Source organism: Mustelus asterias, chromosome 25 (genome assembly GCF_964213995.1).
Source record: "Mustelus asterias chromosome 25, sMusAst1.hap1.1, whole genome shotgun sequence".
In the NCBI taxonomy this organism is placed as follows: domain Eukaryota; kingdom Metazoa; phylum Chordata; class Chondrichthyes; order Carcharhiniformes; family Triakidae; genus Mustelus; species Mustelus asterias.
Window position 1 is genome coordinate 36,847,946 of NC_135825.1, and position 19,254 is coordinate 36,867,199.

At 42.1% G+C, this 19,254-nt stretch overlaps 1 protein-coding gene across 2 annotated transcripts in view; it reads right to left on the reverse strand.

Annotated features, from left to right (window-relative positions):
* Window positions 1–1,551: 1,551 nt before the first annotated feature.
* LOC144511896 (cysteine and glycine-rich protein 1-like) overlaps window positions 1,552–19,254 on the reverse strand; it is a 39,076-nt gene continuing 21,373 nt past the window's right edge. For both annotated transcript variants that reach the window (XM_078242328.1, XM_078242329.1), the window contains 4 exons: window positions 13,201–13,369; window positions 10,218–10,347; window positions 8,954–9,047; window positions 1,552–5,216 (listed from right to left, as the gene is read on the reverse strand). In XM_078242328.1, the coding sequence (XP_078098454.1) occupies window positions 5,140–5,216; window positions 8,954–9,047; window positions 10,218–10,347; window positions 13,201–13,369 (470 nt within the window). In that variant the 3' untranslated portion in view covers window positions 1,552–5,139. The remainder of the gene's footprint in view (window positions 5,217–8,953; window positions 9,048–10,217; window positions 10,348–13,200; window positions 13,370–19,254) is intronic.

Here is a 19,254-nt window from a genome sequence, read left to right on the forward strand (position 1 = left end):
TTATTTTTGCCTTGTGGTCATACACCTTTAAGGCTTAAAGGTATATTGCAGCAACTATATGGTTGGGGAAAACATCCAGGAAGGTTTCCATTGCTTTCAATCCATGGCTGTAGCTTGTGTGGAAATGTTTAATACCATATTGTAAAACTGGGAAATTCTTCTATTCCCCTGCAGGCGCATCTCTCTTATTGGCAAGTAGTAAACCCGACAAGCATTACAACTCAAGAAATTCTCCCAGATGCATATTGAACACAAGGAGTTCTTGGAATATAAATAATTTCCAAATTCCATTGTGCATTATCATTGCATTTATGTTTGTAACCGAATAAGTATATAAAATATAACTGGTTCCTTTTTTTCCCCCCCCTAACATTTTAAAAGAATCTTTCAACATATACAAACAGAATTTTTAAAACATGATTCACCTTGTAACATTGATGTTGCATATGTCATGGTCACAGTCACTTTCAAAGCCACTGCATTTGGTTTCTATTTAATAACAGGAATTCCGGATGATAATGATCTTAACAGAAGCCTATTGGTTACTGATTTCCTGCTCTGAAGCATAACAAGCTGCACAGGAAGTCAGATTTGGAAAATTCAGCATGTGCTTTTGGGTACATAATACTCTGAAATGTTACTTCAATTAAGTCTTCCCGTATAGTGTAAATTTGAGCCATTTCTAACATTACAAATTAGATTTGATAGGCTTGGAAGTTTCCTCATTTTTGTGCTGTAAATACCAAACCGAAAGGGTGAAATGTTGAACTATACTGCTGCATTAGGTATTCCAATAATGCACGGTTATGTTTATACTAATGTAACAAGAGTCAAGTAGGCTGCACAATCAGGAATGAGACTAGGAGGGAGGAAACAGAGGAAAAGGGAGACTCAAGTCATTCATCTGTGATCATTTGAGAGATAACAGCTTGGAGTTTCCTCTTGTGCAGCACCATACAATTAAACTATAAAGGGACTTCTGCAATAATACAAAGAACATGGATGTAACTTTGCACATATTCAGTTTCACTGTATTTTCTTCACTTAACATAGTGAAGACTGTTGATGTATTATGGACAGCAGTTCTGGATTTGCCAAGCTGTATTGTCATTAACAATGGGGTAAAGTGAGTGTAGCAAGTATATTGAAAATAATTAAAAGGGTGGAAATTCATCTCAAATGGTGACAGAAAACGAGCAGTTTCAGATCAGCTGCCGGTTCAGAGCAACTGGAGTCAATAGAATTAGAGATCCGACATTCTTTGTAATCTGTGGCCAATCCCCATTGTTCCACCATGTTAAATGTATTCCTAATCCCAAGACTCTGGCTATTATTGGTCTTTGGTTTTCTATCTGCATTAAATTTGCCTCAACCCAGCTTAAGGCAATTTTGTGGGTGGGGATAGAGAAATGTACAAAATGGGCTTCTTGATCCCACACAAAATTATAAGTTCATTTGTGAAGCTTGGACTAGTTGTCCATAATTTTGTAGATATCATGAAAGTAATATAATGAGAAGGACCATTTGCTTTTAGTAATACAGGAACAAAAATACCATTTGATTTCTTTATTCCTTAAAATCTGCTGCAAACAGTGAGAGAGTAAAAGTACTGTACATGATTAGTTGTCACAGGCTGCAAGTCTATTTTAATTTGTTACATAGGCATATATATGTGGTACATAACAGGAGGGCAATATTTCTACCCAAGAGTAACATTTTTAAATGGTTAAGCATTGCAAATCAATGTTTTCATTAGTGCCAAGGATGTTAAAATGCATCAAACAAAAAAATACAATGGAGCGGAGACTCATCTTGGGCCACAACAGAAAATTGGCAGTATGGCACCTACCCATTATGTGCCCCATTTGTTATCCAATTCCATTTAAGTCAATATTAGGCAAACTATAACAGGTGCCAGGTATGATACCACCCATGATGAATTTATTCCCCAATGGGTTCCATATGTATCTTTGCTTGGGGGGGGGGGGTTTAAGGATAATGAGCAGGTAATACTTGCTTCACAGAAATGTGAATTCTTACAAGTTGACACAGACAGGGGCCTAGAGTGATGAGTAAGGCACTATCCCACATGGTTGAACAGCAGTCAAATGTCTCCCTTTGTGAAAAGTGTGACGGTGTTGGGGAAGAGGTGGGGAAAAAGAGACTAGAACCTTGGACATCTAACACACAAAGCTGTATTCAATTGCGGAGCTTCTTCAACTCTCGATCGGAGTCAGTGAGTCCAAGAGTTTATTTATCGACATTAAAAATATCACCATGGTACAAAGAGCAACAGACAAATCACCCAAAAATTCTTAATTCTCCTCCCCCAAGGGATAAGATACATTGGTGAACTAATACTGTGAACTTATACTCTCCCTAGTTTGCCAAGTTTTAGTCAACTCCTTCCTGCAGGCAGGATATTTTATTGAAACAAGGAAGGTCCTTCCTTCTTATGCTAATGCGTATCTAGCTCAATAATTTCAAACTTTGAAACGTTGGTTCTTTTTGGGTTATGCAAATTGGCTTTTAAAAAAGTAGTCACCAAAAATACCAAGAAGCACAAAAACAGAAAATAAACACTGCTGTGGAAGGGGCCCAGAAGGCTTTCAACAAAACTTGGGAGTTTTAGAAGCCATTGCTTTCATGCACATGAAAAAAGTGCGTTGAGCAAAATCCATAGCTTAAAAAAAGTTACAACTTTATTTTTATTGGCAAAGGTTTGTATGATATAGCCTGTAAATAATAAATCCATGGCCCTTTTTATTTGGAACTTGATTTACACTCAACTCCCTAAAGACAGACAGGAATTTAAACAAATACATCTTCCAGGAATTCCATTTGATAATCTCCTGAAAGCAAAATACTGGTAACAGTGAGCTTATTGACTCAATTGGGAGTTTAAGTATAATGTGCATTAGCATGAGCTTTGACCACTAAATTACCACCTAAAAAGTGGGCAAAATTTACTTCAGTCATTAGAATTTCCCGTTCCACAATCTATTTGTTCAATATTGTGTAACTAAATTGAAGTAAACTCAGTTGTTTATTTTATCCATTGTCTCGCTGTATATGATTTGTAGAGGAGACTAACATTAAGTAAAATGACTGGATGTTTGGAAAGGTGTGCAGCTTACAGGTGCCAAACTCCTACATTCTGACTTTGTCAGTGTTTTCCTAATGCAGCACTTCAGGACAATACACCTTGCAGCACAACTCATTCTTCCCTCCAGGAACCTCAGCCCCATCTAAGTAAAGTTTATTTATTAGTCACAAGTAGGCTTACATTAAACACTGTAATGAAGTACTGAAAATCCCCTAGTCACCACATTCCGGCACCTGTTCCGGTATGCAGAGGAGGAATTTAGCATAGCCAATGCACCTAATTAGCACATCTTTGGACTGAGGGGAAACTGGAGCACCTGGAGAAAACCCACAGACACAGAAAGAACGTGCAAACTCGACACAGACAGTGACCAAAGCCAGGAATCGAATCTGGGTCCCTGGCACTGTGAGGCAGCAATGCCACTGTGGAGTAGCCAACATTTATCCTCATCCTATTGCCGTCTCACACCCATGCCTCACAGTCACTATCCATGAATATTGCCTTTTCCTTCTCTCCACACAACTCATTATAAACAAGCACACACCGGATTTCTCTCCTGACAGGTGGCAAGCACACAACTTTCCACGAGGCAAAGGTTGTGGTTGGGGGGGGGGGGTTGTGGTTTGGTGGTAAGGGGTAGGGCACTATCCCAATGGTGACAGGCATCTCGTCAGCCACTAGCAATACAGGCTCACCTGCTTGACTTGCAAGGCAGTCTTGTTCCACAAGGTTGTAGATGTCAACAGAGACCTGTTGTGAGCATCTGAGCCTCCAGACGCAGTGGTGGAAAACAGAATAGATCCTCACCCTGTAGACACTGAGTTGGGGGTCTCAGCTCCATCCAGCAGCCTTATCCTCTGGAGGGGCATGTGGCTGAGAAGGCGGCAATTGATGCTGCTGGTGGTGGTGGCATGGCCTTTGCTCTTGCCCCTCGAGGTGCAAGGTGTGTCCACATGAGCTGTTCTCATGCAGTGGAAAAGGCTGGCAGCAGAGAGGTACAGGTGAAGGTGTGTGTGAAGTGCCTTCCAACAAGTTGGCAATCACCTGTCAAGCAGTAAGTGTATTCATGAGAGAAGTGCTTTGACCAGCAGTCTCTGTGACCAAGACATAATCAGGTTAACTACTGAAACCCTTGACAGCTGCTCAATTTCACCAAAAATGCTCTTGTCACTGCTCAGTTGATGGTAACTCTGGCATGGGTGAGAGGGGACAACAAGGTGAGGGTGACATTGGTAAATTGGTGACAGATTGGAAAGAGGTCTACTGGCTGAAAAATTCCAGAAATGGTTATATAGTTCTTTTTAATCTTTTTGTAACATTAACTCAAGTGACAAATCCAAAGGGTTGCCCACTTGCCTTCAATTCCACCTCACAAACCTGGATTGGGGCTCAACACCAATTTCAATTGAACTTCCCATATGCATGAAAACTTGCCCCGTCTGACCTCCTCCTCTTCCCCCATTACATAAAGATGAGATTGAAACTTGACTGCTTTGTGCAAGTGAACAAGCCTCACATCATTTTTTCAAAAATTGCCCATTCTACTATAGCATTAGCTATATCATAGTTCTACAACAACATGCATAATATAGACAAATACATTACAAACTATGTTTTGATTTAGTGGAATTGTGCAGAGCAAAAATTAAGTACAAGTGGCAAAAATAGTAACAGTCAAGACCTTGCAAATCCAAATGACTACGTAACCAATCACCACTAGCAAATTCAATACACAAAATTAAATTTTTGGACCATGTTAGGTCATCTGTCTTCATCCATTTCCATTTTGCCAGATTAATCTTAAAATACTAGTCATTGGATTTGGCTAGCCATTGTGCCATTAAAAAAATATGATATACCAAGTAACTTGTGCCAAGCAATACAGAAGTTTTAGAAAACAATAGTTTATAACACACATATTGGGTTGTAACCCAAATTACTACTACTAACAGAACATTGGAATTTAGCAAATACATTGTAGCCGAGGTTTACACAGGATTGAAGTGTGGCTTGTTTCAGATTCAGACAATGCTTTACTGGGTGTTGGCCAGTGCTCCAGCTCCTTGACCAAAGCCAAATCCTTTAGGTCCAAAGCTTTTGCTGTAACAAGCTATGGGAGAAAAGAAAATTGAACTGTGCAATTATTTAATACTCATTAAGATCGATAACAATATGAAAACAACATCTACACCAATAGCGTGACTAATTCCAAAAGTTCAAGTTAGGGCAGGCACAAGAGGAAAGGTAAAAATATTCCACTTAACTAAGACTACTAGATTGTGAAATAATTGTTGAAGAAAATCAGATAAATAGACTCAGGAGGCAGTAGGATGTTCAATTAATTTGTGTCCCCCCAAGCCCTGCCAACCAGGCTGCAGTCCTGCTGTGGGGTGGCACAGTGGTTAGCACTGCTGCCTCAACGCCAGGAATCTGAGTTCAGTTCCTGCCCGTCTTGGGTCTGCGTGTTATCCCAGCATAGGTTTCCTCTGGGTGCTCCAGTTTCCTCCCATGGTCCAAAGATGTGCAGGTTAGATGGATTAACCATTGTAAATTTGGGGGATTACAGGGGTACGGCAGGGGGGTGGGCCTGGGTAAGATTTGATGGGCTGAATGGCCTCCTTCTGCACTGTAGGGATTCTATGAACAGCTTGAATATGAAGAACGACCAGGTACAAAAGATCTTTCATTGCTTAAAGAACTTCAAGAAATACTCATTGGATAGACAAAAGAAATTTAAACTAATGCAAAATACTAAAAAGATGTGGATTATTGGATTATTACTGTAACTATTCCAGGTATTAGACAAGGACACAAAATGTGCACACAAACTTTTAGAATGTATTCCATTAAAAGATTCAATATTGCAACAAAGAGGGGCATATTTCCCATACTCTAGCTCAGAATAGTCGTTCTGTCCATCCAAATTAACAGCGTGCCAATATACTATATAAATTGTGCAACTTAGGTTAAAGGTCACATTTAGAAAAGGAAATGACCAAACTTGAATCGTGCAACACATCAGGCCTTAATTTTTTTGGAACAGTGATCAGCTTCAGAGTGCTGCTCTGTATCCACTTCGAGTCAGGCCGGATGAGATTCAGGCAGCAGAGTTTTCAGAGGCCCAGCATTGAAGTTGAACAGAGTTGGAGTGAAGGACACACCCCTTCCTGCTGCACCAGCTATCATAAATCAGTTTGGTTTGAAGGTCCAATTGAAAGTGACAGACGAGGGAAAGGATAAGTGCCTATGGTCAGTGAGATAGGACAGCAAGAAGTCTCACAACACCAGGTCAACAGGTTTATTTGGTAGCAAACGCCACTAGCTTTCGGAGCGCTGCTCCTTCATCAGGTGAGTGGGAGAACCCACTCACCTGACGAAGGAGCAGCGCTCCGAAAGCTAGTGGCGTTTGCTACCAAATAAACCTGTTGGACTTTAACCTGGTGTTGTGAGACTTCTTACTAAGATGGAAATGACAGGTTCTTTGCACACAAGGAGATATCATGATTTGTGAAAATAGCAATCATGTGTTAAATGAGTTTGTGTCTTTATATACCCTGTTTGTGAACAGAACTCCCACTCACCTGACGAAGGAGCAGCAAGCGCTCCGAAAGCTAGTGGCTTTTGCTACCAAATAAACCTGTTGGACTTTAACCTGGTGTCGAGAGACTTCTTACTGTGTTTACCCCAGTCCAACACCAGCATCTCCACATCAGTGAAATAGGATACAAGGATGGGAGTGAGGAAAAGAGTGTCAGGTCGGGCAGGGATCCACTGAGTTGGGTTGGCAGTGTGGGCACAGGCTCTAGTCAAGTCCAATTGGGCCCCTGGCGTGGGTGGGGAGGGGTCCATGCAGGAATCAGTTTGGGTCTTTAAAATATTATAACATTTTAAGCAATTTAGAGTAACCCTGGCAAAACCATCCAAAATTAGCAATTTAAATCACTTTTATAGATGGTTCATAGCGCAATGGCCCAGTAGAAGTTGGCGATTCTGGACAATTGTCAAATAAGTGCTTACTTGGGAAATTCTGAGGGGGATTCTCCAGTGCATCTTTAGGGTACCCCCTAAAAACAACGCTGGGGAGCCTGGGCATTAAGGCCCATCATATCTTCAGGTCTGTTGATTTGCTGTAAAATTCACACATTGCAAGAATTTTTCAGAACACCCTGGGATCGTGAATTGCATATTAAAAAAGGGTCCTGCCACTGTAAGAGATGTGTACTCATGAATGCAGCAGAAGCTTAATTTGAAATGTCTTTGCTGCAGTCTTAACTGGGCAAGATCATCTTCAGCTGCTTCAATGACCTTCCTTCCATCACAAGGTCAGAAGTGGGGATGTTCACTGGTGACTGCACAACGTTCAGTATCATTTTTAACTCCTCAGATACTGAAGCAGTCCACGTCCAAGTGTAGCAAGACCTGGACAATATCCAGGCTTGGACTGACAAGTACAAATAACATTCACCCCACACAAGTGCCAGGTAATGACCATCTCCAACAAGAGAGGATCTTGACATTCAATGGCATTACCATAGCCGAATCCCCAACTATCAACATCCTGGGGGTTACCATTGACCAGAGATTGAACCTGACTAGCCGTATGGGCGGCACGGTAGCACAGTGGTTAGCACTGCTGCTTCACAGCTCCAGGGTCCCGGGTTCGATTCCCGGCTCGGATCACTGTCTGTGTGGAGTTTGCACATTCTCCTCGTGTCTGCGTGGGTTTCCTCCGGGTGCTCTGGTTTCCTCCCACAGTCCAAAGATGTGTGGGTTAGGTTGATTGGCCAGGTTAAAAAATTGCCCCTTAGAGTCCTGGGATGTGTAGGTTTGAGGGATTAGCGGGTAAAATATGTGGGGGTAGGGCCTGGGTGGGATTGCGGTCGGTGCAGACTCGATGGGCCGAATGGCCTCCTTCTGCACTGTAGGGTTTCTATGATTTTCTATAAATACTGTGGCTACCAGAGCAGATCAAAGGCTAGGAATCCTGCAGTGAGTAACATCTCTTGACTCCTCAAAGCCTGTCCACCATCTCCAAGGCACAATTCACAAATTGTGATGGAATGCTCCCCACTTGCCTGAATGAGTGCAGCTCCAATAACACTCAAGAAGCTTGACAACACCCAGGACAAAACAGCCCTCGATTGCTACCTCTTCTAAAAACATTCAATCCCTTCACCACCAACAAACAGTGGCTGCCATATGTGCCGCCTACAACATGCACTGCAGGAACTCACCAAGGTTTCTTAGGCAGCACCTTCCAAACCCATGACTGTTACCATCTAGAAGGACAAGTGCAACAGATACCTGGGAACACCACCACCTGGAGATTCCCCTCAAAGTAATTCACCATCCAGACTTGGAAATGTATCGCTGTTTCTTCACTGTCACTGGGTCAACATCCTGAAACTCCCTTTCTAACAGCATTGTGGGTGTGCCTATACCTTAAAAGGACAATAGCAGTTCAAGAAGGCAGCTCACCACCACCACCATCTCAAGGGCAACTAAGGATGGGCAATAAAATGCTAGTCTAGTCAGTGACGCCCATATCTTAAATGAATTTTAAAAACTATTAACTCCATCTTGAAGTTGTTACCGCTCATTAACACAAGATAGATGTCAAAGTTGGGTGGGGAGGAACATTGGAAAGCTACATTTTTACTGCACAGGCAGCTATTTGGCAGCTGAAAGTGTTGCCAACTCAAGATTGTAGAAATTACACCTTGTTTTAAAATGAAACATCTCTGCAATGGACTGATGTTAGGAAATCTTAATTATTTTACTTATTTGAGATTTATCCAAAGACAGCAACTTGTGTGTTCTGGCTAACAATTAGAAACAGAATCAAACCTTTGCAATAAATCTCGCCATCCTTGTCAGCCAATGTTGTGGACTCCAGGCCTTTAGCACATTTGGCGCAGCGGAAGCACAACTTGTGCCAGGACTAAAATAGGCAAAGAAATAAGACAGAACAATTTATCAATTAGGACTATAAAAACTTTGGCCAGGAGTTTCCAGCACTGCAACTCTGTCAAATTAGGCCCACAGTGATTCCTGCCATAGACAGAACCAGAAAATCCCAGCCTTTATTAACTAAGTTTCATTAGCACCAGAGGTGCTATCCATGCATAAATATGGGCAGAATTATGCTCTCCCAAGGCAGGTTTGGAGTTTGGGGCAGTGGAGTGTAAAATTGAATAGACGGGACTCCTCCCAGGAACCCACCTGCACAGACCCAGACAATTTCATCTTTAGCTGGCAGGGCCTCAGATGTGAAACCCACCCATTTCACCTATTAAGGCCCTCCCAGCCTCAGCTTTTAGGCTGGCTGGTGTAGGTGCAGGCAGGGTGGAAAGGGCCTCACTCTGGAAGCCCTCTCAGGAGGTGGGGTGCCCTCTCCCCAGGGCGCTGGAGCTCCATGACCTCCTAATACCATGATAGTCTCCCCGATTTCCCCCCCCCCGCCCCCCCCCCCCATTCAACCATCCCTGGGCACCCCCTACCCACTCTTCCCTTAGGACAACTTATTGAAGGTCTTGGTGACTGAGTCCCAGGCAGAGGGCTGCAGTACTGCTTCTGGCCACTGCAGCGCTGCGCCTGGCTGAGTTGAAGAACAGTTGGATTGGCCGACAGCTCTCTTCCCCCTCCCCACCACTTCCCCCAAGAGTGGCCAGAAGTCCTGCCCATTGTCAATCAATGCTCAAGTGAGCATTACATTTCAGTGGAAGTTCAAGAGTTGGCGGCTGCGTGTGAGACATTGACTCTTGATGGGGAGCCTAATCGTGCACCTTCCTCATAATTCTACCCCTTATACGGCTGATGGAAAGAAAGAGTCTATGCCATGTAGACCAAAAAAAGCAATAGAAGACAGCAAGATTTCGTCATGCTTCAATCTCAATTTGAAGTTAGTTATTTCAAATTTAATTTGTGCAAAAAGCCTTCCTGTTTAAACTTCATTTTGAATTGTTGGATAATTTGAATCTTCTGAAGAAAGGGATGGATAACTATTTTTAAACAGTCATCTTGGTCTTCTACCCTCAAACTTGTAGAACCATTCAAAAAAATCTGCACAGAAAAGAGAATAATCAATTTCTGTTACTTAGAATTTTATTACCTTGCCAGCTCCAATAATCTTCTCAGCAGCATAGACTGACTGTCCACATCTAGGACACTTCTCAGAACTGCCAAACTTCTGAGCAAACTTGGATTCATTGACATTGGTGGTGGGGCAGTGAGGTGAAGTTCTGTAAATGCAAAATTTTAAGCAGAAATTAGGATATTGGAGTCAATCATATCTTCAGTTAAAAGCAGAGTGAACATTTATGAACCGAGGCATGTATCTCCAAGATAGATATGCAAGTGGCCAGACCAAGTTGTTGGACCCATCTTCTCCAGACAACTTTATATTGGATATGCATATATGGACCATATTGATGCAGATCACAAATGCTGAATGGGGATTTTGGCTATGGATATGGAAGGGAGAGAAAGAAAGAACATTTTCATTAGTTTCAAGATTCTAGCAATTGTCCAGCCTGTTTAAGCCAGAAAGAAACTGAAGTGTCTTCTCAGTACAATGAAGGAAAGTGCTATAACGTAATTAAACACCTTGAATCCCAAATGGAGACACAGAAAACTTCCTTCCACTTCCCCATTGGGACATTCGTACTGCATATTTCCATAGCAGGTTTCAACACTAAAGCCTATAACTCCCCCCAATCCCTGGTAAAGTTGATCGGTCATTTTCTTAATGTTAAAGGACACAACCAAACAAAAGATTATCCTGATTTACAAAAAACACACAACATAATGGTCCTGTATCATTACTCACAGCATGCCAAGCTTCTAATGAACTCAATATGTAAATCTTAGACTTCCAAGAACAACATACTAAACACAATGTAGACAATATGGACTTAGTTAAGTTGTGCTGCCCCAGAATGAACTGTTCTTCATTTTACCATTCTGTTTTTAAACCATAAGTCCCATTTAGTGTGGAGGACAATATTTAAATAGAGCTCCATTAAAAAAAAAACTCTACAAATCCTGGACTGTTAGTGAACATTTCATGTACCATTCTTCCATAAGTTATGACACTCAAGGTGATTGCCATGGCCAAAAACTGGGAAACATTTGAATGCTGATAAATTCTTCCCTAGAAACAAGGTTAGGAAAGAGGCCAACAGTGTCACTCCAGCAGTTACTGAAAATCAGACTGCTACTATGTCATGGTTGTGGACTCAATGGGGGAAAACGTTCATCTGCCAACCATTCATTTACCACTTTAAAAAAATAGACAAATAGCAGTTAAAGGATTAGCATGTGTGGGGGGTGTGGGAAAGTAAAAGGCGCAGTCATTCAGTTGATATTCAAGGCCATTTTCAGCTGGTTTCTAAATGGAGCAGCAGCTTAGTAACTCCTCAGGCGCAACACTGCTCAATATGCAAATCAGAAACCTATTTATAGAATCCAGAGTGCAGGAGGAGGCCATTTGGCCCATTGAGCCAGCACCAACAACAATCCCAACTAGGCCCTATCCCCGTAACCCCACATATTTACCCTGCTAGTCCCCGACACGAAGTGGCAACTTAGCATGGCCAATCAACCTAACCCACACATCTTGAGTGTGGGGGAGGAAACCCATGCAGACATGGAAAGAACATGCAAATTCCACACAGTGGCCCAAAGCCAGAATTGAACCCGGGTTCCTGGCGCTGTGAGGCAGCAGTGCTAACCACTATGCCATCTCACATTTGTACAATCCTACATTCCAATTTAAGATTTAAAGGCATGGAGTGTTATTTTCGGATGAGTTCATGGGGACAGGAAGCATCTACAAAAAAAAAGACACCATGGTCCATTGCCAGCCCATGCTCCCTGTGGGATCTACAACCCAGCTTAATCTGCCAACCTGCACAACATAGGAACTGAATCCTCCCAGAGAGATACAGCAGAATAGCCATTCAGCACCTCTGACATTCAAATGAGGCCTACACTCAGGCTTCAAGCAAACAGCACAGCCATTCCATCTACAATGAGCAGATGCTCTGCACGGTAAAATAGATTGAGACTTGTTTCTTTGAATAAGCTGGATGGATTCATTTGTTTCCCATTCACTCCTTGAAAGGAATCGAAATAAAACTCAACACATGCCATAAATTTCTGTATTGCTGATTTAAACATATTTTGCTTGGAAGCTTTACTTTCATTCTAGTCCTTTATCCATTCAATTCTGGTGAATTCTATCACCCAACTCTTTTTAAAAAGATCAGGAACATCTTTTGCAATCAGGTATTAAGTTCTTAAATTCCAACCTTTTGGTTTTAAAAAAAAAATGACCATGCTATTGATTAAAGCATTGTAGAGGCAACGTTAAATAAAATTATTCAGTAATTGAGACAGCTTCAGAGATTTGATTGAAAGTCTCTGTGGAGACAAAGAAAAAGTTAAATTGAAAAAGAGCAGAAAGGACAGTTGTGACACAAAAGCTTTTTTAAAAAATTTATTAGTGTCACAAGTAGGCTTACATTAACACTGCAATGAAGTTACTGCGAAAATCTCATCGTTACTGCACTCTGGCAGCTGTTCGCGTACACAGAGGGAGAATTTAGCATGGCCAATCCTTCTAACCTGCACATCTTTGGACTGCGAGGGGAAAATGGAGCACCCAGAGGAAACCCAGGCTGACATGGGGAGAACGTGTAGACTCCTCACAGACAGTGACCCAAGTCGGGAATTGAACCTGGGTCCCTGGCTTTGAGGCAGCAGTGCTAACCACTGTGCAACTATAATGGATAAGTGATTGAGTTACCAGAGACTAAGACCATGATCACCTCAGCAATTGATTGCGTAAATTAGCAGCCTGAAAACTCATTTACCATGGGCAGAATTTGGGAACAGACTAGTCTGCTGAGGGTAGCACAAACAGGGATGAGAGAGTGACACACAAACGAGTTTTAAAAAAGTAAGCAAGAGAAAAAGGGGATCATTTGACTAAAGCGATGGTGTTGCCGGAAGAATTCATGCTTAGGCTTGACCACATCTTGCTCATCTTACTGTAATATTGCAATAAAGGCAGTAGGTTGAACTTCACTTACTGCGCAGGTTTTATTCCCTGATTTGCTCCAGTGTCCGTGTTCAGGGTACCTGCACCTTGGCCATAACCGTAGCCTCTGGGTCCATACTTTCTTCCATAGCATGATTTGCAGTAGATTTCGTCTCCATGCACAGTTAATGTAGTGCTGTCAAGGTTCTTCTTACAGGCCACTGAACAAAACAAAAAACAGGATTGTTAACAGATGGGAGTCTTTCAGCACCTGGTGAATGGAATATAGCACAGAACTGAGCAAGGTGAAATACCTAGCCACTGACATATCCAAAAACAAGTCTGTACACATAGCACCAGTTTATGGTATGCCATCGCACATTTCTGAATGGCAGAGCTCCACTATCGAATCATTTAAAATTAACTCCAAAGCAGGATTACAGTATCAGAGAAATGACGACCATGCACTAGAATACTCTACCTTGAAAAAAGTACTTCATTCCTTTCACTTTTTAAAATTGCGCCAAAAGGACATTCCTAACGTCTTTCTTTCAGGCTCATCAGAAAAATTACTTTAACATGAACCCAAATTTGACCTTTTTTGGGGTCGGTCAAAACTCCTCCCCCACTCCACCAAGCCAAAGCTGCCATATCATTTTACCAATTTAGTTCTTGGATTCAGCCGTCCCTTTCCTCCACCCCATGTTGGGGCAGCATGGTGGCACAGTGCTTAGCACCGCTGCCTTACAGCATCAGGGACCGGAGTTCGATTCCTGGCTTGGGTTACTGTGCAGAGTCTGCACATTCTCTCCGTGTCTGCGTGAGTTTCCTCCGGTTTCCTCCCACAAAGATGTGCTGGTTAGGTGCATTGGCTGTGCTAAATTCTCCCCCAGTGTACCCAATCAGGCACTGGAGTGTGACGACTAGGGGATTTTCACAGTAACTTCATTGCAGTGTTAATGTAAGCCTATTTGTGACAATAATAAAATCAACTTTAAATTTTAACGCAAACCCAAATTTGTCCTTATTTCTGCTACTTAAAATTCCTTCCTCTTGCCACTCCAAGTCAGATCTGCCCAAATTATCAGTTAACCAATTTAGATTTTGGATTCAACCATTCCCTTCCCCCACCCAAATACAGATACAAATGTCTGCAGCCATGTCAAGTCTATTTTGTTAAACAAAAGCAAAAATATATTACAGACTGTAGAAAAGTGAATGTTAAAGTCCATCATGGGCTCAAAATTGATACCTCTTAGCTGGCAAGCATAAATGCTGTTACCCTGGTAATAGATTAGGATTTATCCAATCAACACAACCAAATTGTTTTTCATATTCTGTCCCCCGTCCACTCCTCTACAGGGGCCATTAACTTAAAGAAGCACTCGCATGAAAAACCCAAGAGGTAGAAATTATTTCCCAGGCTTACTTCAAACTCCAATAAACCTTCATAATTAAGGTTACATTTTTTGGAAGAATCTCTGGTTCAGAAATTGCAGGGCAAATTTGTTTTGGCTATAAACTACACATCTCCGCCTGTGCAGTAAAAGTTTGAAAAGCTTCATGTTTTATAGGTTAAAAAGAAACATTATTTACATGACTGATACCAGCTGCACCTTTATTTTCAGACTGAAACTTTTCTTCCTATACTTCACACGCAAGACATTCTAGTGCTTGAACAAAAGTATTAAGCTTGTCCCAAGGTTTGAGTTGCCTGCAGTGTAGTTAATTTATTTGAGACAATGCCTTTGCAAAAGATCTTTCCCATCATACAGCTATGATAAAAGCTAATATACATTTAGAGGAAATGATAAACAAGTGAGCTTTTAAAAAAAAAAAGCATTAGTACATTTATATGCAAACTCTCTATTGGTTTCGTGTTTGAAGATCTGTGCTTTTAAACAAGTTTGTTTAAAAAACTTTTCTATCCAAAACTCATTAAAATCAAGGACCGCAAGGAGTCTGGTCCCATTTTCTTTGTGCATTCTTTAAATGCCAAAGTTGTGTCACAAAAGATAAGCACGAACACAAAATTCCAGATTTCTGGAGTTCTGTTCAATTAGTTTTCTTTTTCCTCCCAGAAAGGGTAGCTTCAATGGAGATAATGGAGTTTGACAGCATCAACTGGAATGTTCTGATCCTTCATGTTAAATTAAATTTGGCTGTGATTACCACGATCTTCCTAACATTCCTAAAACAAGGGAAATATTTCTGAAGGATAGCATGAACTAATTTGTAGCTAGATTAGTTTAGCTAGCATGCCTTCCAAGACTCATCCTTTTTAATAAGCCGCTTATGTAAAGCATCTAAAACATTCAACTCGGACAACCTTTGCTCGTTAAAGCATTCCAATATCTTGGCTTACTTTTCAACCCATACATGGCAGTCAAACAAATTTATTTTTTTCAAACCAATTATGGTTAATATAGGACATTAAATTGAAAAATTCTACATAAATGTTTCAAAACTGAAAACACCAGTTGGAAAGGTTCCCAACAGATGGATATCCAAGGAAGAAAATGCTCTGCATTTATAGTAGAAAATGTCACGCTCTTGTCTCAATATTTAGTCAACATTAGGTTTGTTCAATAATATTTGACTTTACAAATCCAGGGCATGGTTTTCATTTGGGTTTCAAACTTCATGTACGGCACATTCCACTCTGCAAAAACTGCTACAGGTAATGGACTGCAGAGGTGTGTAAACCAGGGCAGACAAATGTTCTGCTGGATGAGAACTGGTTTATGGACAGGAGTCTCCATCTGGCCAATCCAAATAATTTCAGGTCACGAGTAATGTTTAATAACTGCAGAGAAAAGTTGCCAAAGTCTTTACTTCTCAACAGCACCTACCATTACATCCAAATAAAAATGGAGTACTTTGGCTCAATAAAGTTAACCATACTTGGCACATGAACCAATCTGCAACAGCTGGCAATTGTAGTTCTTTTAATCCAGTAAATATGCTGAAATGGAGTTTGTTAATCTGATTCAACTGTAGGAGTTAGTTGCTCTCAAACTAGTGTCATGTAATTAAAGTGCTATAAAATGAACAGAAATTGCACCCATTGCATTAAAATGTGGCACACTGCTGCCCCAGTGCCAGAAACTCAGGTTGAATTCCAGCCTTAGGTGACTGTTTGTGTGGAATCATAGAATCCTACAGTCTAGAAGGAGGCCATTCGGCCCATCTAGTCTGCACCACCCACAATTCCACCCAAGCCCTATCCCCAGAACTCCATGCATTTACCCTAGCTAGAGCCCCTGATGCTAAGGGGCAATTTAGCATGGCCAATCCACCTAACCTGCATATCTTTGGACTGTGGGAGGAAACCCAGACAGACATGGGGCAAATGTACAAACCCAAGCCAGGAATCAAACCCAGGTCCCTAGCGCTGTGAGGCAGCAGTGCTAACCACTGTGCCACCGTGCTGCCCCCGAGTTTGCACATTTTCCCATTGTGTCGTGGGTTTCCCCTACACTCCAAAGATATGCAGGTTAGGTAGATTATCCATGCTCAATTGCCCCTTAGTGTCCCAAGGTGTAGGTTAGGTGGATCAACCATGGTAAATGTCCTGGGGTAGGTCAGGTGGATTAGCCTTGGTAAATGTGTGGGGTCACAGGGATAGGGTGAGGTAAAGGGCCTGAATAAGATGCTCAGTTGGTGCAGATTCGATGGGCTGAATGGCCTCCTTCTGCACTGTAGGGATTCTATGATTAAAACCTTAGAGATTTTAAATTTTGTTGGTAGGAATATACAGTTGAGGAAATCATCAAGTTGCTGGACATCAAAGGTATTCTGGAAATGAATCTTGATAAAGTTTCAGACCAAATTATATTTATAGTCAACTATGATGGTGGATGGGGAACTGGCTGCAATCATGTAATGAGGGCCATTGTCAATGGGAAATAATCTGTATGGAACCTCTATCCCAGTGGGGCCCTGTACATTGTGTTAAATTGGTTGTGGTCATCACCATCTTTAAATTTTGATTTAGTGGAGGACATTAACAGAATCCATAATCATAGAATCATAGAAACCCTACAGTGCAGAAAGAGGCCATTCGGCCCATCGAGTCTGCACCAACCACAATCCCGCCCAGACCCTATCCCCATATATTTACCCGCTAATCCCTCTAACCTACGCATCCTGGGACACTAAGGGACAATTCAGCATGGCCAATCAACCTAATCCGCACATTTTTGGACTGTGGGAAGAAACTGGAGCACCCAGAGGAAACCCACGCAGACACGAGGAGAATGTGCAAACTCCACACAGACAGTGACCCAAGCCAGGAATCAAACCCAGGTCCCTGGAACTGTGAAGCAGCAGTGCTAACCACTGTTATCGTGCCACCCAAGTTTGTAGAGAACATAAAATTGTGCAAATTGATTGCAAATCTGGACCAAAATCAATTTCTTGAGGCAGCATTTACACTTTCCCCCAGGGCAGGTTCTTAGACAGAGGATGGGTAGGAAGCGCAAAATTGAATGGATAGGATTGCCCCCCCCCAGGAACCCGCCTTCCCAAACCCAGATACAATTTCACACTTGGGTGGGTCTCAGGTAGGAATCACACCATTCACCAAATAAGGCTCTTAAGTGGCTACTTAAAGGCCACATAAGGGCCTTTTCCCACCCAGTCTCAGTTCTTCGGCTTACAGGAGCAGGTATGGGTTGGATGGGCAACATAACAGAAAAAGAATGTCCAGTTCGGGTGAGGGGATGGGTGCACCCACAATCTGAAGGTTCCCTCCGAATTGGGACACCCTCCCCTCCAGGATCTTGCAGCTCCAGGTCTTCTTCCTGATACTGTGGTCGCCCTTCTCCCAATACCCCTACCCTCCTGCTCCCAGGAGCACTGCTGTACCACTTCAGACTAGGTTGGAGAACCGTCATCCAATCTGATTGGCTCCTCATCCTTACAACCCTACCCTTGCTGTTCAATTTATACAAGTTAGGGGATTGGACAAAATGTGGCAAACGTAGCTCAGTAGCTCAATGCATCATTATGCATTTGGCTTTGGGGAAAAAGAAAGAGAGGGAGAAAATAACTAGAGGACATGGGTTAAGGGTGAGGGGGGAAAAGTTTAAAGGGAATATTAGGGGTGGGGGGCTTCTTCAGAGAGTGGTGGGAGTTTGGAATGAGCTGCCAGATGAGGTGGTGAATGCGGGCTCACTTTTTAACATTTAAGAAAAACTTGGACAGGTACATAGATGAGGGGTGTGGAGGGATATGGTCCAGGTGCAGGTCAGTGGGACTAGGCACAAAAATGGTTCGGCATAGGCAAGAAGGGCCAAAAGGCCTGTTTCTGTGCTGTAATGTTCTATGGTTCTATGGACCTGGATGGTCATGAAAATCATTCAATATCTACAAACAGAGGCCAAATTTTTCTGTCCTTGTTTGTCACCGAAAGTGAATGGAGTTTTGACTGGAACGCCAAATTTTCCATTCTCGCTCACAACTGGTCCCGTCACAGACAAGATGAGAATCCCACTTGAAATGACTGGGAAAGTGCAGCTTTCAGTTACATTACTAGAACATTAGAAAGAATGCCATCAGAGTGAATTTCCAGGATGTTTCCAGGGTTTTGGCCATATTGAAATGGCATTGGCAATTTTTACTGGGTATGATAAAGCAACATGTTCAACTTTAAACAGCTTCCCCACACGGTTCTTGTGATTCTGAAGCCATTCCATAACCTGTCAGTTAGTCACCACATTTATGTGGTTGTCTGTTGGCCACTGTCACCAAGGATGGAAACTTTTAAAAATTCACTACATCAGATCTCCTGTTCATTGTTTCTCCTTCCTCTAATCCTCCTATACTGGCCATTTAGCTGATGTGAGCTGTAACACCAGCCAAGAGCAGTCACTAGAAATGCTGCAGATTACCAGAGTGCATTCAAATGAAGATAATTCAATTTTGCTATTCTTTGCCTAGATATGGTGAACATTTCCAGTTGTTTTTTGAAATGTCTCACATTAAATCCTGGCCACAATTTCACATTCCCAGAACAAGCATTAGCCGAGAGATTCTGACATATGGAAGCAGTATTTTGGGATCTGTGGTATCATACCACAAGTGGGCAGAGGTTGACAATTCC